The sequence below is a fragment of the Monopterus albus genome, unplaced genomic scaffold, assembly GCF_001952655.1.
Source record: "Monopterus albus unplaced genomic scaffold, M_albus_1.0 scaffold2.1, whole genome shotgun sequence".
Lineage (NCBI taxonomy): Eukaryota > Metazoa > Chordata > Actinopteri > Synbranchiformes > Synbranchidae > Monopterus > Monopterus albus.
The window spans coordinates 4350738-4370220 of record NW_018127882.1 but is presented as its reverse complement, the minus strand read 5'-3'; the positions used below and the strand labels follow the sequence as shown (position 1 = coordinate 4370220).

Sequence of the window (19483 nt, the reverse complement as noted above, 5' to 3'; positions counted from 1 at the left end):
CTGCTTTGTGTGGAAGCTTAGCAGACAAACAAGACAAACTAGCCTATAAAATTTGTTTGGCCCTTGTGCTCCACAAAAAGTTCAATCATTTGCTATCACTCCTCTCCTGCTAGCCCCCTAGTTTGAAATGTAGCTGGACCTGGTGTGCAACAATCAGTCACACAGGCATTTCAAAGCAAAGAAGCTCCACCTTGCAGCAATGGTAAAAACAGGGAGTGGTGTTTGTATGTGTGTTGGTGGTGAGGGGTGCTAAATGTCGCTATCTCTAACTTCTATACTCCTGCCAGCTTTTTGGTCTCCAGGAAAGAAGAGGGGTGGGGGTACAAGGCTCCAGGGTCTCCTTTTTCATTTATTCTACACCCCACCATCTAATCCCCTCCCCTCTCGCAGCCTCGAAACCTGACTTTGGGTATTGGGTTGTTGGGACACACCTCAACACACAGATACCAACAACCACACGGCCTCGAGTTTCCCTCCCCCCGCTGCCTGTGATCATAGTAACTCCCTGAGGGTCAGCACAGTGGGGCTTACAGTGCAGTCGAATGATCTCTCGCCTGTGTGTGTGTGTGATGTGATCATAATATCAGTCCTCTGAGCCTAATGATCTAGGGTGGTGTGGAGGAGTGTCTTGCTTTCAGAGACAGTTATGAAATGAGAGTCATCAGCAATTAAACAAAAATTGCTGTGCATCTTGGTTTAGAGTGAAATGAATTTGAGAAGTGTTGGAAGATGATTTGTCTTCATCTTATGTGTTTAATTTAATTGAGAACATTGACATTGAAATGAAATGATAGCTAATCAAGAAGATCAGTTAGTAGCATCACTTTCCATATCTATAGTTTCAACTTTTAAGCTTCGCACGCCAAAATGGATGTTTGAAAGAAGAGAGGCATTTATCATAAATGGCTCTATACAGAATAAAATTTACTTTTACCTAAAATTTACCTTGTACTTGCAAGAATACAACAACTTTGTCACTGAGCCAAAAACTTGCTGCAAGCTATTGTTTTTGCCAAGCACATGAATTTTGTGACTTGGTCTTGACTTGCTTTGAGTTTATTAGAGGGTTGTCAGGAAGGGAGGCAGGAATCAGCCAGTGATCAAAGCCTTGATATGGACGTATATCCTGTCTGAAAATGTGTAGATTTGATGGTGAGTTTTTAGGTTCTATGCACTACCTCTGCTCCACCCTGCCTATCTTGTCTGTTAGTGAAATTAAACTGATCTGTCTGTTGACCTCAACTCCTCTCTCTCTCTCTCTCTCTCAGGTGTAGATGCTCCAGGCACAGCGGGACACAGCCTCCGTGTCAGAGAGGGACGAGGCTGCTCCCACCTGGGCCACAGCACTCCTCTGAAACTCAGATTGTGGTCTCTCTCTTGGACCACTAGCCGCCCAGAGTAGGGAACAGGAGGACAGTACCGGGGAAGCCATTTTGTGAGGTGAAGCTAAGTCTCTGTCTGTGCAGAGAAGGAGCCAGAATCATAGCTGGGATATTTTAGGCTGCTCCCTGCCCTATGACATCCACCGCCATGACGACTGCAGTACAGTCTGGGGAACTGGTGTTTGAATTTGCCAGCAATGGGATGGATGAAATCAATCAGGTATTTGTGCAACAATTTAACCCTTTTTTTTTTTATTTTTTTTTTTTAAATCAGATTGTTTGTTGCTTTTATGCCTAACTGGACTTGTAGTCAACATTTCCTATTTGATCACAAAACCTTGGGGCCAGTGTTTTTAACCAGTGTTTTTAACCAGATGTATTATAACTGATCTTGTTGCTAGATGTAAAACTTTTTTTAATAGCAGAACAAACAAAACTTATGTAAACAGCACGGTCACGGGGGCTGTGATCTTTTAACTCTGAGAGCAAATTGGGGAACAAGGCAGGCAGAAGGGAGGATGGAGCAGAGAGGAGGTCTGGGAAGAGGAGTGTGGGCTGCTGGGAGCACAGAAATGGAAAGATTGAAAAACCTGCAGTGACGTTAGGGTGCGTGGGAGGGAAGGGGTGGGGCTTGGCCATGAATGTGTTTAAGGCACAAAGGTTACTATGTGTGCGTATGATGTCAACCTGTGCCTATGTGTCTTTTCATTGCCTGGTCAGGTGTGCAGTTATCTCACCCCTACACCCATGTCTGAATCCTGTGGAGCAGGCTTGATTGTAAGTGAGGATGTATGTGTTAATGTGTACGGGTATCTGTATGTGTGTATCTACAGTGACATGTTGTCACTTGATCCCTGAATAGCACCAGTACAGGCCTAACCTGACAGACCAGTTACAAGGCTTCTAGGAAGGCATGGGATAATTCAACTGAAAGGTATTGCATTGTTCCAGAGTTACAGTGTTTTTCCTTGCTGCACCCTCTCAGTCCTTTGTGCAAACACTATGCCCTAATTTACTAAATTCTGGAAATGTCTCCAAAAAAACATACTACTGCAGTAGCCATTTTGTTTCTGCTGGCTGTTATAAAGTAGTAGTAAAGCTGTTGGAGTGGAGTGAAATCATAGAGTAAGGTCTGTAATGAGTGGACTTGCTATATTGGTTTTTAACTCAGTAAATGGATACTCTGTCACGTAATGAATGAAGATCCATTTTTTCTACATAATCGTGCTCTGATCCAGCTTTTTTTAGCTAGTAAAAAGTGTTCTCTTAATTTGAAATAAGAAAAGGTGTAACGTTTCAACATTTTCAAATGGGGACAAAGGTACAACCAAATATTTAATCCTGATATAGGCAGACCCACTTTTTACACTGTCGTTATTATGAGGATATTGAAAGTGTTCAGACAGTTGGACTCCATTGTGGCTGGGCAGGTAAAGCAGAAGAGAGTGGGGTGTGGGGTGGGGGCAGCCTGCACAGATGCTGTTGCATTCAAAGACCAAATGGGGAACTCAGAAATGCAAATCAGCCGATTCATATCGCTCCTGTTTCCCTGTTAGAAACACTTTTTGAGTCAACAAATAGGAGGAAGCAGTTCAAACTTTTATGATATTTTTTATTATTTGTCAGATTGCGTTACATGCTGGGCGTCAGGGCTCCAGAGAGCCCCACCTTTAGACAACAGTTTCTCCCCTCCATGGTTGTTATCTTGTGCATTGCAACATGCTTTTCAAATTGTCAAATCACCGTTTAGTTTACATGACAATACAGAACTAGTTGACAGTGTTCCCAGCAAAAACAGAACCCAGTTAATATCAAAACAAAACAGGAGACGGCAGCTTCAGATGTCTCACGCTCTGTCAGCAAACTGTAGGACTCAGGCTTATGCATTTGGCGGGAGGGGGGGAGGGTGAGGGAGGTGCTGCTGTTTCAAGAGCTCAGTAGACCAGTAGTCAAAATGCCCTTGTCTACACACACACACACACACACACACACACACACACACTTACACTTGACTCTCACTCAAGGACAGCAAACGTCATTTAAGCCAAGATGAGGACCAGCGGTCTAGCTATCTGATAATATGTCTACCAAAGACTGATTAATGGGAAACATACATTGTATGTCAGTGAGACACTGATAGCACCTGTAGTCAAAACAAAACCCAGGATTTTTATTAGCCCCAAGAGGCCTTGTGGTGTTTCTGCTGAGATGACACAAGCTGTTTGTTGCTGATCTTCAAAGTTAAGATAGCCGTCTCGTGGAGCCATCTTGCTCTAGACTCTCAGACACCTATTTTATGGACATTAAATAAACAATCCTTGGGTAATTACTGCTAGTACTGCTTAGGAGGCCTACCCATTTAAAAATGAGCCAGTCTGTTAGTTCCTGGTTAAAGTGTAGCTGAAATTCCCACCCCCACAGCTCAAGGCCCAGACACCTGGTATGCCCCTGAGGTCCAAACCAACAATGAACACTTGTGCAAAGAGACAATTATATGCCTGTATTCATATTCCTCTTACTGCACCTTTTTGTCTGCCCTCTTCCCCCTTCAATCAGGTCATGACAGTAAGAATGTGGTCTTAAATCATTGTTTGTCCAGTTATGCATTCATTCAGTTTTGGCTTGGACACACATTTGACCCAAATTTTACTCTTCCTTTGTCTTCATAAAATATTTTCTAAAGATGGGTTGTGCTGCTTCCAGCCATGGTGGGGAAATCAGTACTGTTAATATAATTTATCAGAAATGTTTTGGTGTGCTTGGGACACATAATGCATTTAGGAGCTGTTCTTCAAACAGCCAAACCAGACACATTAGCTGCTTGGCACTGACATGATAAAAGAAATGATTTCAGTACATTTTCAAGTGTAGTCTGCTGCCATCTCCTGGTAGTTAGTTGACTGAGTGGTTTTACATCAAAATACCTGAGGTGACCTCTCAATTTAAAACATTTAAATAATGAATTAAGACATAAAAGATCATTTACAGAAGTCATGGTTACATGTTAATTGCATTTTAGTTTAGAACCAGATCTGTGTCTGCTTCTCATGTTGTTTTCCATACTATTTTGAATTAAGCAAATTGACCAAGGTCACATCTACTAGAAACAGAAAAAGACATCAAAATAAACATTTCAGAGGACCATATGACTCACTGACTGCGTTAGTCCCCTTGTCCCTCACACTGACATGAACCAAGCCCCCAGTGAGCACTCGGGACAAGGTCTCTGTTTGAGGAGCTCTCGGGTATGATGGGCTTCAAAGTCATTCTTGAGTGGTTTGGTCCAAACTTTGGTAATTCTCTCTGTCCCCTCACTCCTCACATCAGGCTGTGCCTTGCCTGAAATGAGATGGCAAGGTTAGAATTCCCAAAGCACATTTAGGGCATGATGAAGAGGGTACTTGCCTGCAATTCATGACTCCTCGATTCATAACATTCATTTGGACTTATATTAAAGATTAACTTCTCAGGAGAAGTAGGCCAAATCAAACAGCTGCTTCCTGTCTACCACAGCAGGTCCCCGCGGACTGCTGCAACACCATAGAAATGAGCTCTCCGATATGCCATGTGCCTACACATTAGCTGAAATTGAGTATGAATTTGCAATATTTTACAAGGCAATAAAAATAAGAGACCAGATGGGGTTCTAACATTAATCTGATGTCATCTGGGGTTTTCGTATTGCATTTATAGTGTAGGAATTAAGTGTTTTTATTATATATACACATACATATGTTCAAAGATTCTGTATTTTCTTACATCAACTCATATTTTTCTTTGTATGTGTGTGTCTCCTCTTTCTGTTCAGCTGGATGACCCATCAGTATTCCCAGCTGTGATTGTTGAGCAGGTGCCTGCAACTGATCTGCTGCAAGTCTACTCAGGCCTGGAGTCCGATGAGGTGACCAACGGCATCATGGTGGACACCACCCTTCATGTGGTGGAGGAATCACCCATCGAAGTGGGAGGAGTGGACCTCTCAGGTAAAGATGGTGTACTTCATTAACAACTAAAGGGAATTGCTTAGTTTGGTGCGCATGCAGTACATTGTCACAACGGTTTACACCACACAAAATAAGGAAATCACAGTTTGCACATTTGGTCTCTGGTTTGTCTTGCGCACAGAAACAACAGTCTCAGGTGCAGAGGACAGCATGGAGACGAACGCAGCTGCAGCAGCTCTTCTTAACATGGAGTCCCCAAATAACATTTTGGATGAGAAGCGTATGAGTAAGTTTATTTGCACTATTGAAAAAAAACGGTGCAAAATAATTAAGTTTTGATCCAACAGTAATCATGTTTGGATTATGAGACAAATGTGTATGGTCTATTTATGGTTTGTCTGTGTTTCTACATTTCTTGTGCATGTTTAGTTAACACGTACGGCACACTGCTGGACTCAGACCTGATATACACCCCACTGAGGCCTGATCCGATAGACAACAGTACCCTTGATGTGTCCCTAGACGAAGACACTTCATCCATGGATGAGATTCCCCAAAAGTGTCCTTTAAAACCTCAGAAAAAAACCAAAGGTAACAGTTTTCCCTCTTCCTCCTTGTGAGAACACAAGAAAAATCTCTTCATATGATTTCAAATTTCATATTGTAGCTAATTGGATGAGTCCAGTCTAAATTTCCAACTAACATTCTACCCCACAAATTGAATCATAGTGCGGAAGCCGCGGGCGGTACGTCCCTGCTCCCCTATCAGCAGCCCTAACCTGCCACTCAGGAAGAAGAGCAAAGAGGGCAAAGGTGAGCCTCACTACCTAGTGTGCTTTTCTGTGATAAGCCAATAAAAATCAAGGTCTCTCCTCCCTTTGTGTACGCTCTGTTTCCTCCTGTGGAGTACGCAGTCTTCAACCTCTGCAATCCTGCGGGATTGTATCTGAGTGAGTTAATGGATGAGGAGATTTCAGTGCTGTGTTTCACAGGGTAAAAGAAGTGATTGCAGGCTGGAGGGCACATTGATGCCCTACAGATAGAGGCAGAGTAGTTGTGCTTGATGTGAGCCCTTATTGCACCGTACAGTGTGACACAAAGAAGAGTGGGCTAGGGACGGCACGTTCAGCTGCACACATATACATCACCCTGTCATGGTGTCTGGGATTCAAGTGACTACAGGGAGCATGGCTGTTTTTAACCATGGCATCTCACAAATTAGAGTTATCTACTCCCAGGCTTGCTATAATCCATTCCCTTTCAAGGCACACACACACACACACCTGACACAACAATGGTTATAAGAAAAGTATAGTTGCTCCTCTAACCCCATAGCTGCCATATAACATTTTTAAGTCTAAAAGTTGCTAGACAAATTATAGATGTATGTAGCACAGCTCTCAGGCCTCACCATAAATGTCTGATGTTCTTCAATGTAAAAAAAAAAAACCATGACAATTTATTCCTTCCCAATTTGTAGGCAACACCATCTACCTGTGGGAATTCCTTCTGGCTTTACTGCAGGATAAAAACACCTGTCCCAAATACATCAAGTGGACACAGCGGGAGAAAGGCATCTTTAAGCTAGTAGACTCCAAAGCTGTTTCAAAGCTGTGGGGCAAACACAAGAACAAACCTGACATGAACTATGAGACCATGGGAAGAGCTCTCAGGTGAGAAGAACATTCAGCTGAGCACCATTTTCCAAAGTGTGGTCATGCACATTAGCTCCCATTTATCCCTGCAGACATTATCCCCAGACATGTTAACACCCTGGAATGACGGTTTTGACAAATTTGAGAGATGGCAATTTCTATGATGTGTTAAACAGCTCCTTATTGATTCTTTCCTCTAGGTACTACTATCAGAGAGGCATTCTGGCTAAAGTGGAGGGGCAGCGGCTGGTTTACCAGTTCAAGGAGATGCCACCAGATCTGGTGGTGATCGAGGATGAAGAGACGGGCTCTGATGCCAGTGCAGGCTACGAGAACCAGAGATCTACCAATGGACGCTCTATGGCTCGCGGAGGGTCCAAAGGGCAAGGGAGGGCCCATGGTCAACACCATGTCTCAGTGAAACAGATGAAGAAGGAGCCAAATGATGAATGTTCGTACCAGGAAGTTAACGGCGGACACCCTGAGCAGTTCCTTCATTCTCTTCATGTATTGCAAGCCTCCCAAGGGTTAGGTGTTCACGAGCACGCACAAGCTATGAGGTAAGAAGAACACACATTTTATTGAAGTAATGCACACTGTTAAAAGTGCCAGAGTCTTTTGAATGGGGTTATCAGCTAAACGAAGAAGATTTTCACTTAATTTTTGTTTGAGTTAAGTAGATAAGTAACACAAAAGGTCAAGGATATGTTTGAGATGTGTTCCTAAATGACAGATTTATTCACCAAAACACAGAAGTTTCAATTGTAAAATGTCCCGCTCAGAATATAGCTTTATGACAGTTTTATGAAAACAAACTCACTTAAATGACTGATTGGCATTTTACAAAATACATTTGTTTACTTTCCTGTACAGTTACACAAGAAGACTAATACCACTGTCATGTCTGTATGTTGTGTATGAAGCTACAGCTAGCAGCCAGTTAGCTTACCATGCCCATGTTGTTTTTACCCTTCAGTTTTCATACATATTAAATGAACAAGATATAACGTGTTAATTGGTGAACTGTAGAGCTGCTGGTATGCAGATTCTGTTTTGACAGTCAGGCTAGGTGTTACCCCCAGTTTTTAGACTGTATGCTAAGCTAGGCTAACTGGATGCTGGCTGTAGCCTTACTTATACTGAACATGGAGACATGAGTGGTTTTTTAATCTTACTCTCAGCAAGAAAGCAAATAAACATATTTCCAAAAATGTCAAACTTTTTGTCTTAATGAAAAATCATAATCAATACGTTACTTATACACACAAGTAGAGAAATGCACTTGCCTTTCATTTCTGCATATGACTGACTCACTACTTGATAATCATTTGTTGACTGCACGTTGTAAGGGAATCCAGTTCCATCCTGAAATCTGTCTAGATGCGGAAAAACAGCAAAGCCTTAAAAATATAATCCAATGTAATTCTGTAGTTCTGCAGTAAACACTGCTTTTGCAAAAAGTCTAATAATGTGTTTTTTGTTGATGTCAGAAAGGTGTTTCACCAATTTTTTTATTTTTATTTTTAGTTTGTGGCTTGTGTTGTTGTACAGATTTGCTTTACATTTGATTATTTGTGTGTATTATCAGCCTTTTTTTTTTTTTCAAGCTGTTAAACATAGTCCAAACTAGGAGCCAAATAGAATAATGATTCCTGCAGTACAGCTGTTGACGCTGTTTGTTGTATTAATAATGGCATTAGTTCTGCTCTTTCGGATCATAGCGGTGCACTGGGTAACTTTCACAACAGGGCTCTGTTAAAAATAGTCCTTGTCTATATTTTGAAGACACAAACTAAGTATTCATATACAAAAGCCATGTCAGAGAAGATGAAGAAACACAAGTATATATGCAGTTCATTTTGCCTTTTCAGGACCATTGCTGCTCCTGCATCGGTTCCTATGGCCCTGACATCTTCCAACTCTCTTCAGTCGGTCCCCCTCAAGACTGTTCTGGCCAATGGGGACTCTAGCCACTCCTCCCCTCCTCGAGTTATTCTTCACACCATGCCATCTACCACAGCAGGTGGTAAAGATGTGCTCACTATCCAGACGGTCTCTCTAGCAAGTGGAGCCCACAGCCTGCAGGATGGCCTCCCGCAACAGCTCATGGTCACCAATCTGAGCGCCTCTTCTGTCTCCTCCTCCTCCACCTCCTCCTGCTCTTCCCCTCCAGGGGTCATTAGTTCTACTGCTTCCAACCTCAACAGTCTCCCCCGCCTGGTTGCCATCAACACCACCTCTGGGCAGACCATGGTGGCACAGCAGCCTGGCACTGTAATTGCCACTGTGCTCAAATCCAGTGACATCTCTGGGCTGCAGGTCAAAGAAGAGTTGCTGGACCCCAGCTACTTCCAGTCAATGGTGAACAGCGATCTGTCGCTGGCTGTACATACATTTGAGAAAGAAGAGATGGAGGTAGGGGAGGCAGAGCTGCAGTATAGGACTGTGATCATTGATACCAGCCAAAGCCAGGGCCTGGCAAGTGAAACTATAATTAATGGACATTCCTCACAGAGCAGCAGCCCAAGTGAGGGCCTGACCCCTGTGGAGGAGCTGGAGGTACGTGGGGAGATGTCCCTGCAGCCTGAGCAGGGAATAAAAGGCTTGCAGGAGCTGCCACTGTCTGTCCAACTGCCTGCAAACTTTATCCAGATAAAGGCAGAGCCTGCAGAGGCTTAGGGCTGCAGGACTCTTTCACACAAGCGCTTAAACCCCCCCCCCCACAATTAAATCATTGATCACAGACTTGATGTTTTCCTACCACAGTGATCTGATCGAAGATCAGAAGTGAGGGATCTTGCAGTATGTTGCTTTTAAATATTGGTCAGTTCAGCCTCAGGATGTATTGTTTACTTACATATTTTGTGACCATGTGCCTAATTTTAAAAAAATCAGCAGAGTGTTGAGTTTTTTCTAAGAATTCACTTGTCAGATTTGGGATTAAGACATGAACCCCAGCACACACTGACACAGATACATTTAAACAAAGACACAAAAAAAAGATATGCACACAAAAACACCTTCCCCTCTAGGAGAACAGCCATTGGGTGAACCAGGGATCCTATCTACCAAATGTGCCAGTTAGTAATTTTCTTACCTTACATCTCATTGGACAGGACTATGTTTAAAGAGAATGCAGCATACCAAAACTGGGGACTGATGCCAAAGGGTGCAATGAAACCAGGCTTCTGAGAGCATGTAGAGTGTATGTGTGTTTGAAGTTTCTGTTCCCATGGATGAGGGATGGATGCCGTGTCACAGTGTCCAGGCCAGTGACAGAACACATCTCAGAGTTTAATTGAAGAGTGCCTTACAAGAAGTTCAAACAGCTCAAGACTCTTTCTTGGAAACTTCTGGGAAAAAGATGAAAGCTGGACGAAATAGCTTTTCAGACTTTCAGACTTTTAAGAACTAATTACTCATTTATTTTCATATAAACAAAAAATAAAATGTATGCATTACTCCTGGCCTTAAACCTCTGTGTTACTATGGAAATGGGCATTTTCTGGCCACCAAGGACAGTCCAACATCAAAACTGTTTGTATAGAGATGCAAACTCGAGGCACAACAAGATAAGAAGGCACAAATGAGGAGAAAGAATACACCGTATAAAACAGATTTTATCAGCTTCTGCTTCAGAGGCTTCAAGGTTGAAACTCTGTTTATATGTAATGGATATATATGAATCTATATATACATATAATATACAATTAAGATTCAATTTTAAGGCCACAGTGAGTTTATTTATTTTGTGAATTTCTAAATTCTGTATAAAAAGGCACATTTGTCTTCTATTTACATGTGTAACAATGAGGGGAAAATGTAATGAATATGAGAGTTAATACTAGGAAGCTCTTCTTTTTTTTTTGTTTGTAAGACCAATGTTTTTCATCTGGATACATAATCAGCTTTGGTATTTTCTTGCGTTTTGGACTCAAATGCTCAGAGCAGCATCATTATTCCACTGTTATACTGTTATTGTAGATATCTTCCATTGTGTGTCTGATTTAAGCATGTTCTGAATGTGCTTTTGGTTCTCTCTTTTCAGCGGACATACCTCTCTTCCAACAGTCAAACAGTCGAGGCTATGCAATCACAAAATATTTTGTCCTGTCTATTGCATAAAGTATCAGATGTATCAGTCGGTATGTCTTTGAAATCATATCTCAAGATTCTTTAGTTAACTGGTACAAAGATGTACCAGTGCTGTTTTTAAAGCTCCTCTCCTGTGGCCTTGTCCCTGCTCTTCTGCCCTAGTTTCTTCATGTCTCCTCTCTTCTCACCTTGTGTCCTGAAGTCTCTTCTACTTTTGCCTTGTTTCCTTTCCTCACACATCTCCTCTTGCCTTACCTTTTTACCTGTCTGGTCTTCTGTCCTCTCTCATCTAATCTTGTCTTTTCTTCTTCTCTCCTCTCGCCTTGTCTCGTCTTATTTCCTCTCTTCTCATCTCTTTCATCTCGCCTCCTCTCCTGTCCTATCCTTTGGTCTTGTGCCCTAATGGTTCCTAATGCCTTTTCTCCTCTCCTGTTCCTCTCCTGTCTCTCCTCCTCTTCTCATGCTCTTGGGTCAGTCGAGACTGTGCCTTCTTTATTTGCTGTCCCACTTTGTTTAAGGACCTCTCAGGCCAGTGGTCCAATTGGCCTCCTGGTCCTGCTGGGGATAGAGCCATATTGATCCAGAGTGGTATCACAGCTAAATTGGTTGCATTTTCCACCCGGACTGTGGCTGCAGAGTGAGGACATTCAGATATACTGACCTCCATTTGCACTGGCACCTAAGGACAGGAGCTAAATGCTGCTTCAAAACCCTACAATAGCCAAAGGTCTCTGGTTCCGCAAAGACACTGAATGTATATTTCTTGTTTCAGCACATGCTTATGCAAGATTTGACAATCTATAATTACACTGGGTATATTTACATTGAAATCTCTCTTCAGTTATGGATTTGCTTCTTTTTTATAACTTTATATAGATTTCTTTACTTCCCTGCCTTTTCCATTAAAGCACTGTCATCTGTGATATGTTGAGGTATGTCCACTGCTTATGTTTTGTTGCTTCTTTTGTCTTAGGTTGTCATTGGCCTTCCTAATGCTGAATATAGATTAGATTTTTAAGAAAAAGTAAATGTACTAATTAAAAATTCTTCACTGAAATTCCTCTTTGTTTGTTATTTAGTCACTGATGTAGTTTTGAAATTGTGAGGTGCACATAAAATGTCACAGAAGATATATTTGAAAAATTAAACCAAATTACACTTGGAAACAATGGCTTGCAAGGGGTTACTAAGTCAATTAATTTCTACTGTTGAGATAATGACACTGAAATATTTCTGCCTCAAACTATATTGTTGTCCGCTTTGACGGACATTCGACCACATGGCAATTGAAGAGAGAGGAAAAAGTTAGAAACTGGATTGGGGCCATTAGCAGGCCAGAGACTGATTGGACTCTACTTAAGAGCACTGCTTCTCCAGTTGCTGTGGGTGGGTGAATACATTAGCATGTGACATGCCCAGAGCTGAAGACAGCTGAGTCTTGTCACCACAGCTTGCTGAGAGACGTGTGTGTGTGTTTAGACTGTGGTTAGTGAATAGAAGGGTTACACTAACTTGAATTGATTTTTTTTGGAGCATGTGCTATGTTGACGTGGGTGTGGGTGTGCGCGCACAGTGGGGAGCACATTGGTTTGGATAGGCTCTATGTGAGAGCAGGGTCGAGGAGGAGGAGGAGGGTGGTGTTGAGGAAGCTGTCTGGCACCAGGGCATGCCAACTGTGCCTAGCTTTGTCTACACCCACATAGGCAGCTGTGTACTGCACGATCCACCCAATTTTGCCATAGGGTTAACACATACATACATAAACACACAATTACACACACACAGAAAAACAAGGCCAGAAGTTCAGACACAACTACAACCTTCTTCACTCCAGCAAACAGTTTTTGAGGCTTTTGCAGATGAGAAATTTGTATGAAATAAATCTAAAATCCTTGCACAAGCTCCATATTCAGGAAACAAACCGACACTATGGTTTTCTGTTCAGCAGCACATCGATTGCCTGCCATATGGTAAGCACAGGGTGTTATGGATTATCAAAATAATGAAAGGCTACTATCAGCAGTTACGTCTGTGCTATTCCTTTGGTTAGACTCGAAGAACGTGAAGATGGAGCCAGAGCAGGTCCTGGGAGAGGAGGACTATTTCTGTGTCGCCTGCAGCCACTGACACAGTGCGAGTGTTTACTGCTGTGCCATGCTGCCTCTCACAGAGGGAGCAGTTGAAGGATGACGGCTGACATTATTGTGCCTCCAGCCTGTAGCAGGAACAGTACAGGGAGAGCTTATTTAACCATCAGGTCACCAGACTGACTGCAACATTACACAGAAAGGGAGTTGTTGACTGCAGTCTCATGGCTGCAACAGTATACAGTCTATTAACCTGACAATCAGCAGCCAAGGTTAGATTTAAATAGACCACTTTAAAATGGAGGGTTTTCTCAAAGAAGCAAGATTAACGGTTTTTCAGGACAGCACATGTAAGATGGTTTTAAAATATAAAGAAAAACAATTTAAATGGTGAAACATCTGGTTTAACATTGCAGCAATACACCTCTCTCCACACAAGATGGCACTGGCAATGCATGTGTCTTCAGCCGAGCTCAAGCCTCCAGTCTGGATTGGACAGAACTATTCCTTCAGGTCACTAATCTAAACACAGACAGTCCTCATACACTTGTTTTCACTCTCCTCTCCCCCAGAATAACAACACATGGATCCAAACAAACAAGGGATTATTTGAATGGATTTAAGAAGAGTGAAGTTTCCCTGCATTTTTGACAGGTAACAAAAGGAATAAATTCACTAGTGAGCTTTAACAATAGAGGCCATTCATCAGGCCAGGCAGTTCTTTGAACTGCTAACATGGTAGATGCTCACCATCTTGACATTGTCAGTGTTGTTTCCTCATCAAAACAGCTCTAAACAAGTGCTGTAGAGGGGTTTCCTTGTCGGTGTATAGCATAAAATTGTGAAGGGCTTCATTTGAGCTGATATATTATTTTACTCTATGAGAAAGGAGTTCACTGTCACAGCCTCATGTCTAATGTAGACAGTACTGAACCACTTTATACATGATAGAAATGCAAATGATGCCCCATTTATATGGATGTGTGGGTTTTAAAAAGCCATACATTAATAATCAAAGATCATTTGATATTGAGTAGTTCAGCTTTTTTAATATTTAGAAGAAAATATTCACAGACATGGTCTTATTTTCCTTTTCTCTCTACATATTCTTTAGCAGTCTTTCAATTCAGTCACTAAATATCCTTTTAAATGAGCAAAACGTTATTTACATAATGAGAAACTGTACATTTGACAAGAAACCCACGTACAGTGAATGTAAACAGCTTCAGAAATGGTTGTATGTTAGAGTCAACCTAGATAACCAAGATACCTTCAGTGACCTCCTGAGATTTGCAGATTTTGTGTACTTTTTAGCATGCAACAGCTGGATGGTAATCCAGCTGCAGTATCGCCACCATCAAGCATCTTTTTCGGTCTCCTCCGTGATTTTTAAATGTGAGATGTCTGTACTTTTGAACTTTGACTTTCATGGTAAATGCTGGACTTCTGTCCCAACAGGCACGAGGAGCTCTCAGGGAGCCGGCTGTAATCTGTATCAGCCTCTCCAGTCAGGGTGAGCCATCCCATTCAGAATGACTCTCAGGGCTTCCATGGCAATTTACTCTCACGACTACACAAAAGAGTCCTCAGAGTCCTCTGAGACCTTGCCAGATAGACAACTAACAGCCAGCAGTGTCTTACAAAAAATAACACTTTACACTATTTCCCAAAATTGTGACTGAAAGGCTCTACAATAACAGCAGCAATGCCAGCACAGCAAGCTGAGTGCATCTTTTTTAATAAAAACTACTATTTGATGCGATAAGTGGGAAATAATGAGAAATAAATTATACAAACACTGATTTTATGAACTTTTCTGAACCTCCTCAGGGGCTTTGCAGTACACTTGTCAGTTTATTTGAAGTATGTTTGCAATTATTGCATTTGTTAACTCATGCCACTATTTTTTACTTGACATGTTGCTTTGGGCCATTGACATTATTGATTTAAAAATAATTCGGTTGCAGTCTGAACTCCATTTATAAGCATATCCATAAAGCATTTACATACAGTAATATGCTTCACCCTCTTTTTCACTAAATTCATTTCACTGCCAAATATTATTGATATTACTGACATTATTACCACACCGAGCCAACACAAGTCAACATCCAGAGTTACTTAGCAGGCAAAGTATTTTATTTCACTGTAAACAACATTATTATGCATCAGGCTATAAAATGGAAATAATAAAAGCATATATCGTATGTTTGTTTGTTTTTCTTGTCTAGACTTTTAATTTGATGCTAATAATAGTATTTCCACTAATAAGCAATGGGACTAATGGAGAAGGAAGAAGAAGAGCTGTCTTTTCTATGGATTGCATGAGACAGACTCGAGCCTACACAACATCAGCTTTCATATAATCACCCGGGGAATTAGTTTCTTTCAAACAAATCACGTCGTTTCACAGGACGAGTGAGAATATTCATTAAAATGAAATTTTAATTGCAAAAGATCAGTTAAGAGAAACACAATGAAACTATGACAACAAGAATGCTCGATTGTTTCCTTTTAACTCATGACTATCTCACATAGCTTGACTACTCTTGGGCATATTCGTACCTCGTTATTCTGACGACAGAACATCAATTATAAATGCCTATCTTGCTTTCCTATCTGTTGGATGCAGATGAGAGTTATTTAAGCTCAACAGATTGAGGTGTGGTGTGACAGATTTAAATCTCTCAAAGAAGAAAATTTTAACTCTGGCACTATTTAAAGCATTCAATGGATTTAAACAACAATGAAAGCAATGAAGGATAACACAACAGTAAATACGTCACAAGAGAGAGAGCTGAGTTCTTTGCATCTTTATTTATAATGTACCTCCTTAGTTTAACATGATGCCAGATGGAGAAACAGAGAAGAGAATTGTTATAATACACAGAGCCATTCAGAAAACTCTCAAAGGCTTGGTCTTCATCAGCTTCTTTTGGTTTTGTACCGGCATATTGTTATTACTATGTTTGTTTATAGCATCACTGATAATGTTGGCTTAACTTTTTAGAGAGCTTGTTGTGGGTATGGGGAGGTATTTTATCTCCTAGTTATATAAGCAGTAAAAAAAAAAAAAAAGAAGAACAAAACCAGAGAAAAAATATATATATTTAGATTGTTATATACTGGATTTTGTCACATTGTATGTACATTTTTTATATGTAGAACAACTTTTTTGGACTTATAAAATAAAAAATGGCTGCATTAAAAACTAAGAACATGCAGTGTTGAAGTATTTTTGAGCAGATTATTTGTCTGGTGACATCTTCCAAACTAAAGGAAAGAAAATTAAACAACTATAAGCAACCATTGTCTTTTAAGAAATCAAAAAGGCACTTCAAATGTCATTTAGACTGTTCAGAGTGACTGATACTTAGTGGGCCACCTTTCAAACTGTATAATAGTTGTGTGCAAGATTTTGCACCTGCAGCATCATAAACATCCTAAGTCCCAGACAGCTCAGACCCTCCCCAGCATACGGGCAATCCACCAGTTGCATGGCATGACAATTTGACAGATGACCCGGCCACCTTGGTAGTAATATGGCCATGGGTTGAAGCCACCCAGGGGCTCATAGTAGCGGCGGCAGTAGCGGTAACCCTGGCGACAGTACTGGCAGCAGTAGCCACGTTCATCCAGACGGTTATCCAGCTCAATTCCAACTTCTCTCTGCAGAGGACACAGGATTGGTCAGAGTTACCATCACACACGTGGCAAATACAAGTCTTCTCAAGCCAAGGACAGGAAAAGTAAGTTTGTAGGTCAGCAGAATATACTGTATGTAAAAACCGAACAAGAGTGAAGAGATCAGAACTAATGTCTGAAAATACAAAGTTGTGCCATGCTTGGTCACTGTGACAAAGAGATCAAGATGGCAGTGAGAGTGAGCCATCTTGATTTAAGCTCCACATGCATAAAACATGCTATAATACCTTTGACCTTTGCAGGACTGCAGGCTGCACAATGCCTCATCTTTGAATGCATCATCGGTGCTATCTTCCATCAATTGGATTCTAAGGTTGGTAGTTACCACCATAATTACACTATTTCTTTCATCTCTGACCTCTTAACTTCCTTGACCGCAGCCCACACTCAGTACCAAAATGACTTCCCCTCCTCCAATAGAGCATCCAAATTTGAGCTCCCCCACATCTTGGTTCCCTCCCCCGACCTTGACTTTAAGTGCATGGCACATTGCTAAAGCAATTAGCAGAGTAATGATCGCCTAACAAGGATTCTTTCATTTGCTCTTGCTGGCTGCCTCTGAATTTATAGAGGGGCCAAATGAAACCCAAACGAAAGGTAAATTGGGTAGAATTAATGGCCCTCAGATTTTTCCATTGTGCTGGTTGGTTCATGCCCTCGTAGACTTGTGGGTGCTGAGTGTCATGCCTTTGATCAAGAGCAACTCCAAATGGGGTTCAGAGAAGTGCCACTTAACTCACCGTGCAAGCTGAGGCAGCAACTGCCCTCACTATGCATGTGACCACATTTCAGTTTCTTTTACTAAATGAATCCTCAGAGACAATGTGCCGCTGTCATCTTAAATGGGAGCAGACGGCCTGCACTGACATCATATTCACAACAAACTGGCATAATTCTCTGCATGCGCTTACAATGACACAGCCACATGCAATTGTACAGAACAAAACACATCCACTGTTGGGAATAGAGAATGTGTGGGAATTGTTTAAGAGGACAGGACCCGTAGGAACACATGGCTGAGTCCGTTCAGTCCCCTGCTACTTCAGGTATTGGAATTAGGGTTTTGGTGCCTATATATCTCAGTGGATAGTCAGCCACAGTGGTTTTATATATATTTTGTATGTTTTCTGTCCTGTATAGGTCAAAGTCAAGGTAACTTCTATTATCCCCGAGGGCCAAGATGCTGCACAGCCAGCAGTTAAAAGACAACAAACAATCCAAGCATGCAACATGCAACTTCAGATCAAAATTTAAGATAAAAAATTTAGCTGTTTAGAAAACATATAGCAGGAGGAATAACTTAGTTTGTTGTTTTGCAGCAAGATAGACAGAAGGAACACAAACTCCTTGAACAAGGGATGGCTATGATCAGCCAAAACCGAACAAGCCTTCTTCAAGGATTTATCTTCATACAGGGGCATAAGATCATGTAAAGTTGTAGTAATTTTAGCAATCCCCATACAGAGACTAAAACTGACAATGATTTGCCTTTACTCATGGTCTGTCAGCTGTCAGTTCTGGATTACCTTGTTCATCTGTGTATCGCACAGGTATCGAACAAGTATCTCCATTGTGGATAAAAAAAAAAAGATTAAACACATTGCACTGGGTGGCACTGTATTTTATTACAAAACCCCAGACTGGACTATGTTGCCCCAAAGAAAATGATCAACCTTATCCTTTAGGGTAAATAGACCATATCAACAGACAAAGGAAAAAGTGAGAACTGACTCAATAAAACAAGAATAAGACATTTTCATAACATTAAAACCCTGAAGCTTGTGATATAAATAAAATGAAAAAATATATAATCATATAACAATAAATTCACCACAAGTATGGACTAATAAAAAAGTAACCCATGCATCTGATGTGTAAACTTACACACTCACGATACACACTTAACACACAGAGAAAGGGTGTGACAGATGATATTCAGGATAGCTAGATTTGATTTATTACTATGACAAGCACAGGTAGGCTTTTAATAATTTATTGTTTCATTCAGGTCTCAGGTCATCAGCTTCCAGGCAACAATCTGTTATGGAAACAACACAAAAGCTGTCAATGGACCAGCGATAATCTTATCTGCTTCTCACAGCCCAAACTTGGGGTCTTACAAAATGTAGAGCTCCGGCTTGGAAATTGAAGAAAATATTTTATTCAAATGACACTCCGTTTATCAAAACAAACAGCCAATATGCAGCATTGTACCTTAAAGACAATTAATCAGAACTATCCTTTTAAAACAGAGGGTACATATTAATCACTCTGGCTTTGAGTTGCCATCTTTAGTGGGATGCTACGGTGATAAGAATGGTTCACCTTGGGAAATCTGAGTCAGTCTCACAAACAAGCAGCATTAATGAAGAGTAAAAGCCATTACCCCTTTTCTGCACCTGATTTCATCACACACTCAGGCTCATGTAACACATGCAAACAGCCAGTTGCACGCACACACACACACACACAGACATACACACAGCTTTGTGCATAATATGAAGCCCTGGATATGAATGAGTTTGCAGACTAGAAAACTGTGTCAGTCATTCAATAAGATGTAACGAATCAAAGCACGACTCCTCTAATCTCCACACTTGTTGGAGTTATTTCAC

General features: G+C 41.2%; 2 protein-coding genes across 5 annotated transcripts in view; one reads left to right on the top strand and one right to left on the bottom strand.

Annotated features, from left to right (window-relative positions):
• The window catches only part of elf1 (E74-like ETS transcription factor 1), a 43496-nt gene extending 32667 nt beyond the window's left edge, over positions 1-10829 (top strand). For 2 of the 3 annotated variants that reach the window (XM_020596594.1, XM_020596601.1), the window contains exons 2-10: positions 1269-1602; positions 2103-2159; positions 5191-5365; positions 5508-5612; positions 5756-5917; positions 6056-6139; positions 6807-6999; positions 7182-7541; positions 8853-10829. In XM_020596594.1, the coding sequence (XP_020452250.1) occupies positions 1516-1602; positions 2103-2159; positions 5191-5365; positions 5508-5612; positions 5756-5917; positions 6056-6139; positions 6807-6999; positions 7182-7541; positions 8853-9660 (2031 nt within the window). In that variant the 5' untranslated portion in view covers positions 1269-1515 and the 3' untranslated portion in view covers positions 9661-10829. The remainder of the gene's footprint in view (positions 1-1268; positions 1603-2102; positions 2160-5190; positions 5366-5507; positions 5613-5755; positions 5918-6055; positions 6140-6806; positions 7000-7181; positions 7542-8852) is intronic. The other variant, XM_020596607.1, reaches the window with a different exon arrangement.
• Positions 10830-15961: 5132 nt separating this feature from the next.
• The window catches only part of tnmd (tenomodulin), a 50023-nt gene continuing 46501 nt past the window's right edge, over positions 15962-19483 (bottom strand). For both annotated transcript variants that reach the window (XM_020596004.1, XM_020596011.1), the window contains exon 7: positions 15962-16832. In XM_020596004.1, the coding sequence (XP_020451660.1) occupies positions 16623-16832 (210 nt within the window). In that variant the 3' untranslated portion in view covers positions 15962-16622. The remainder of the gene's footprint in view (positions 16833-19483) is intronic.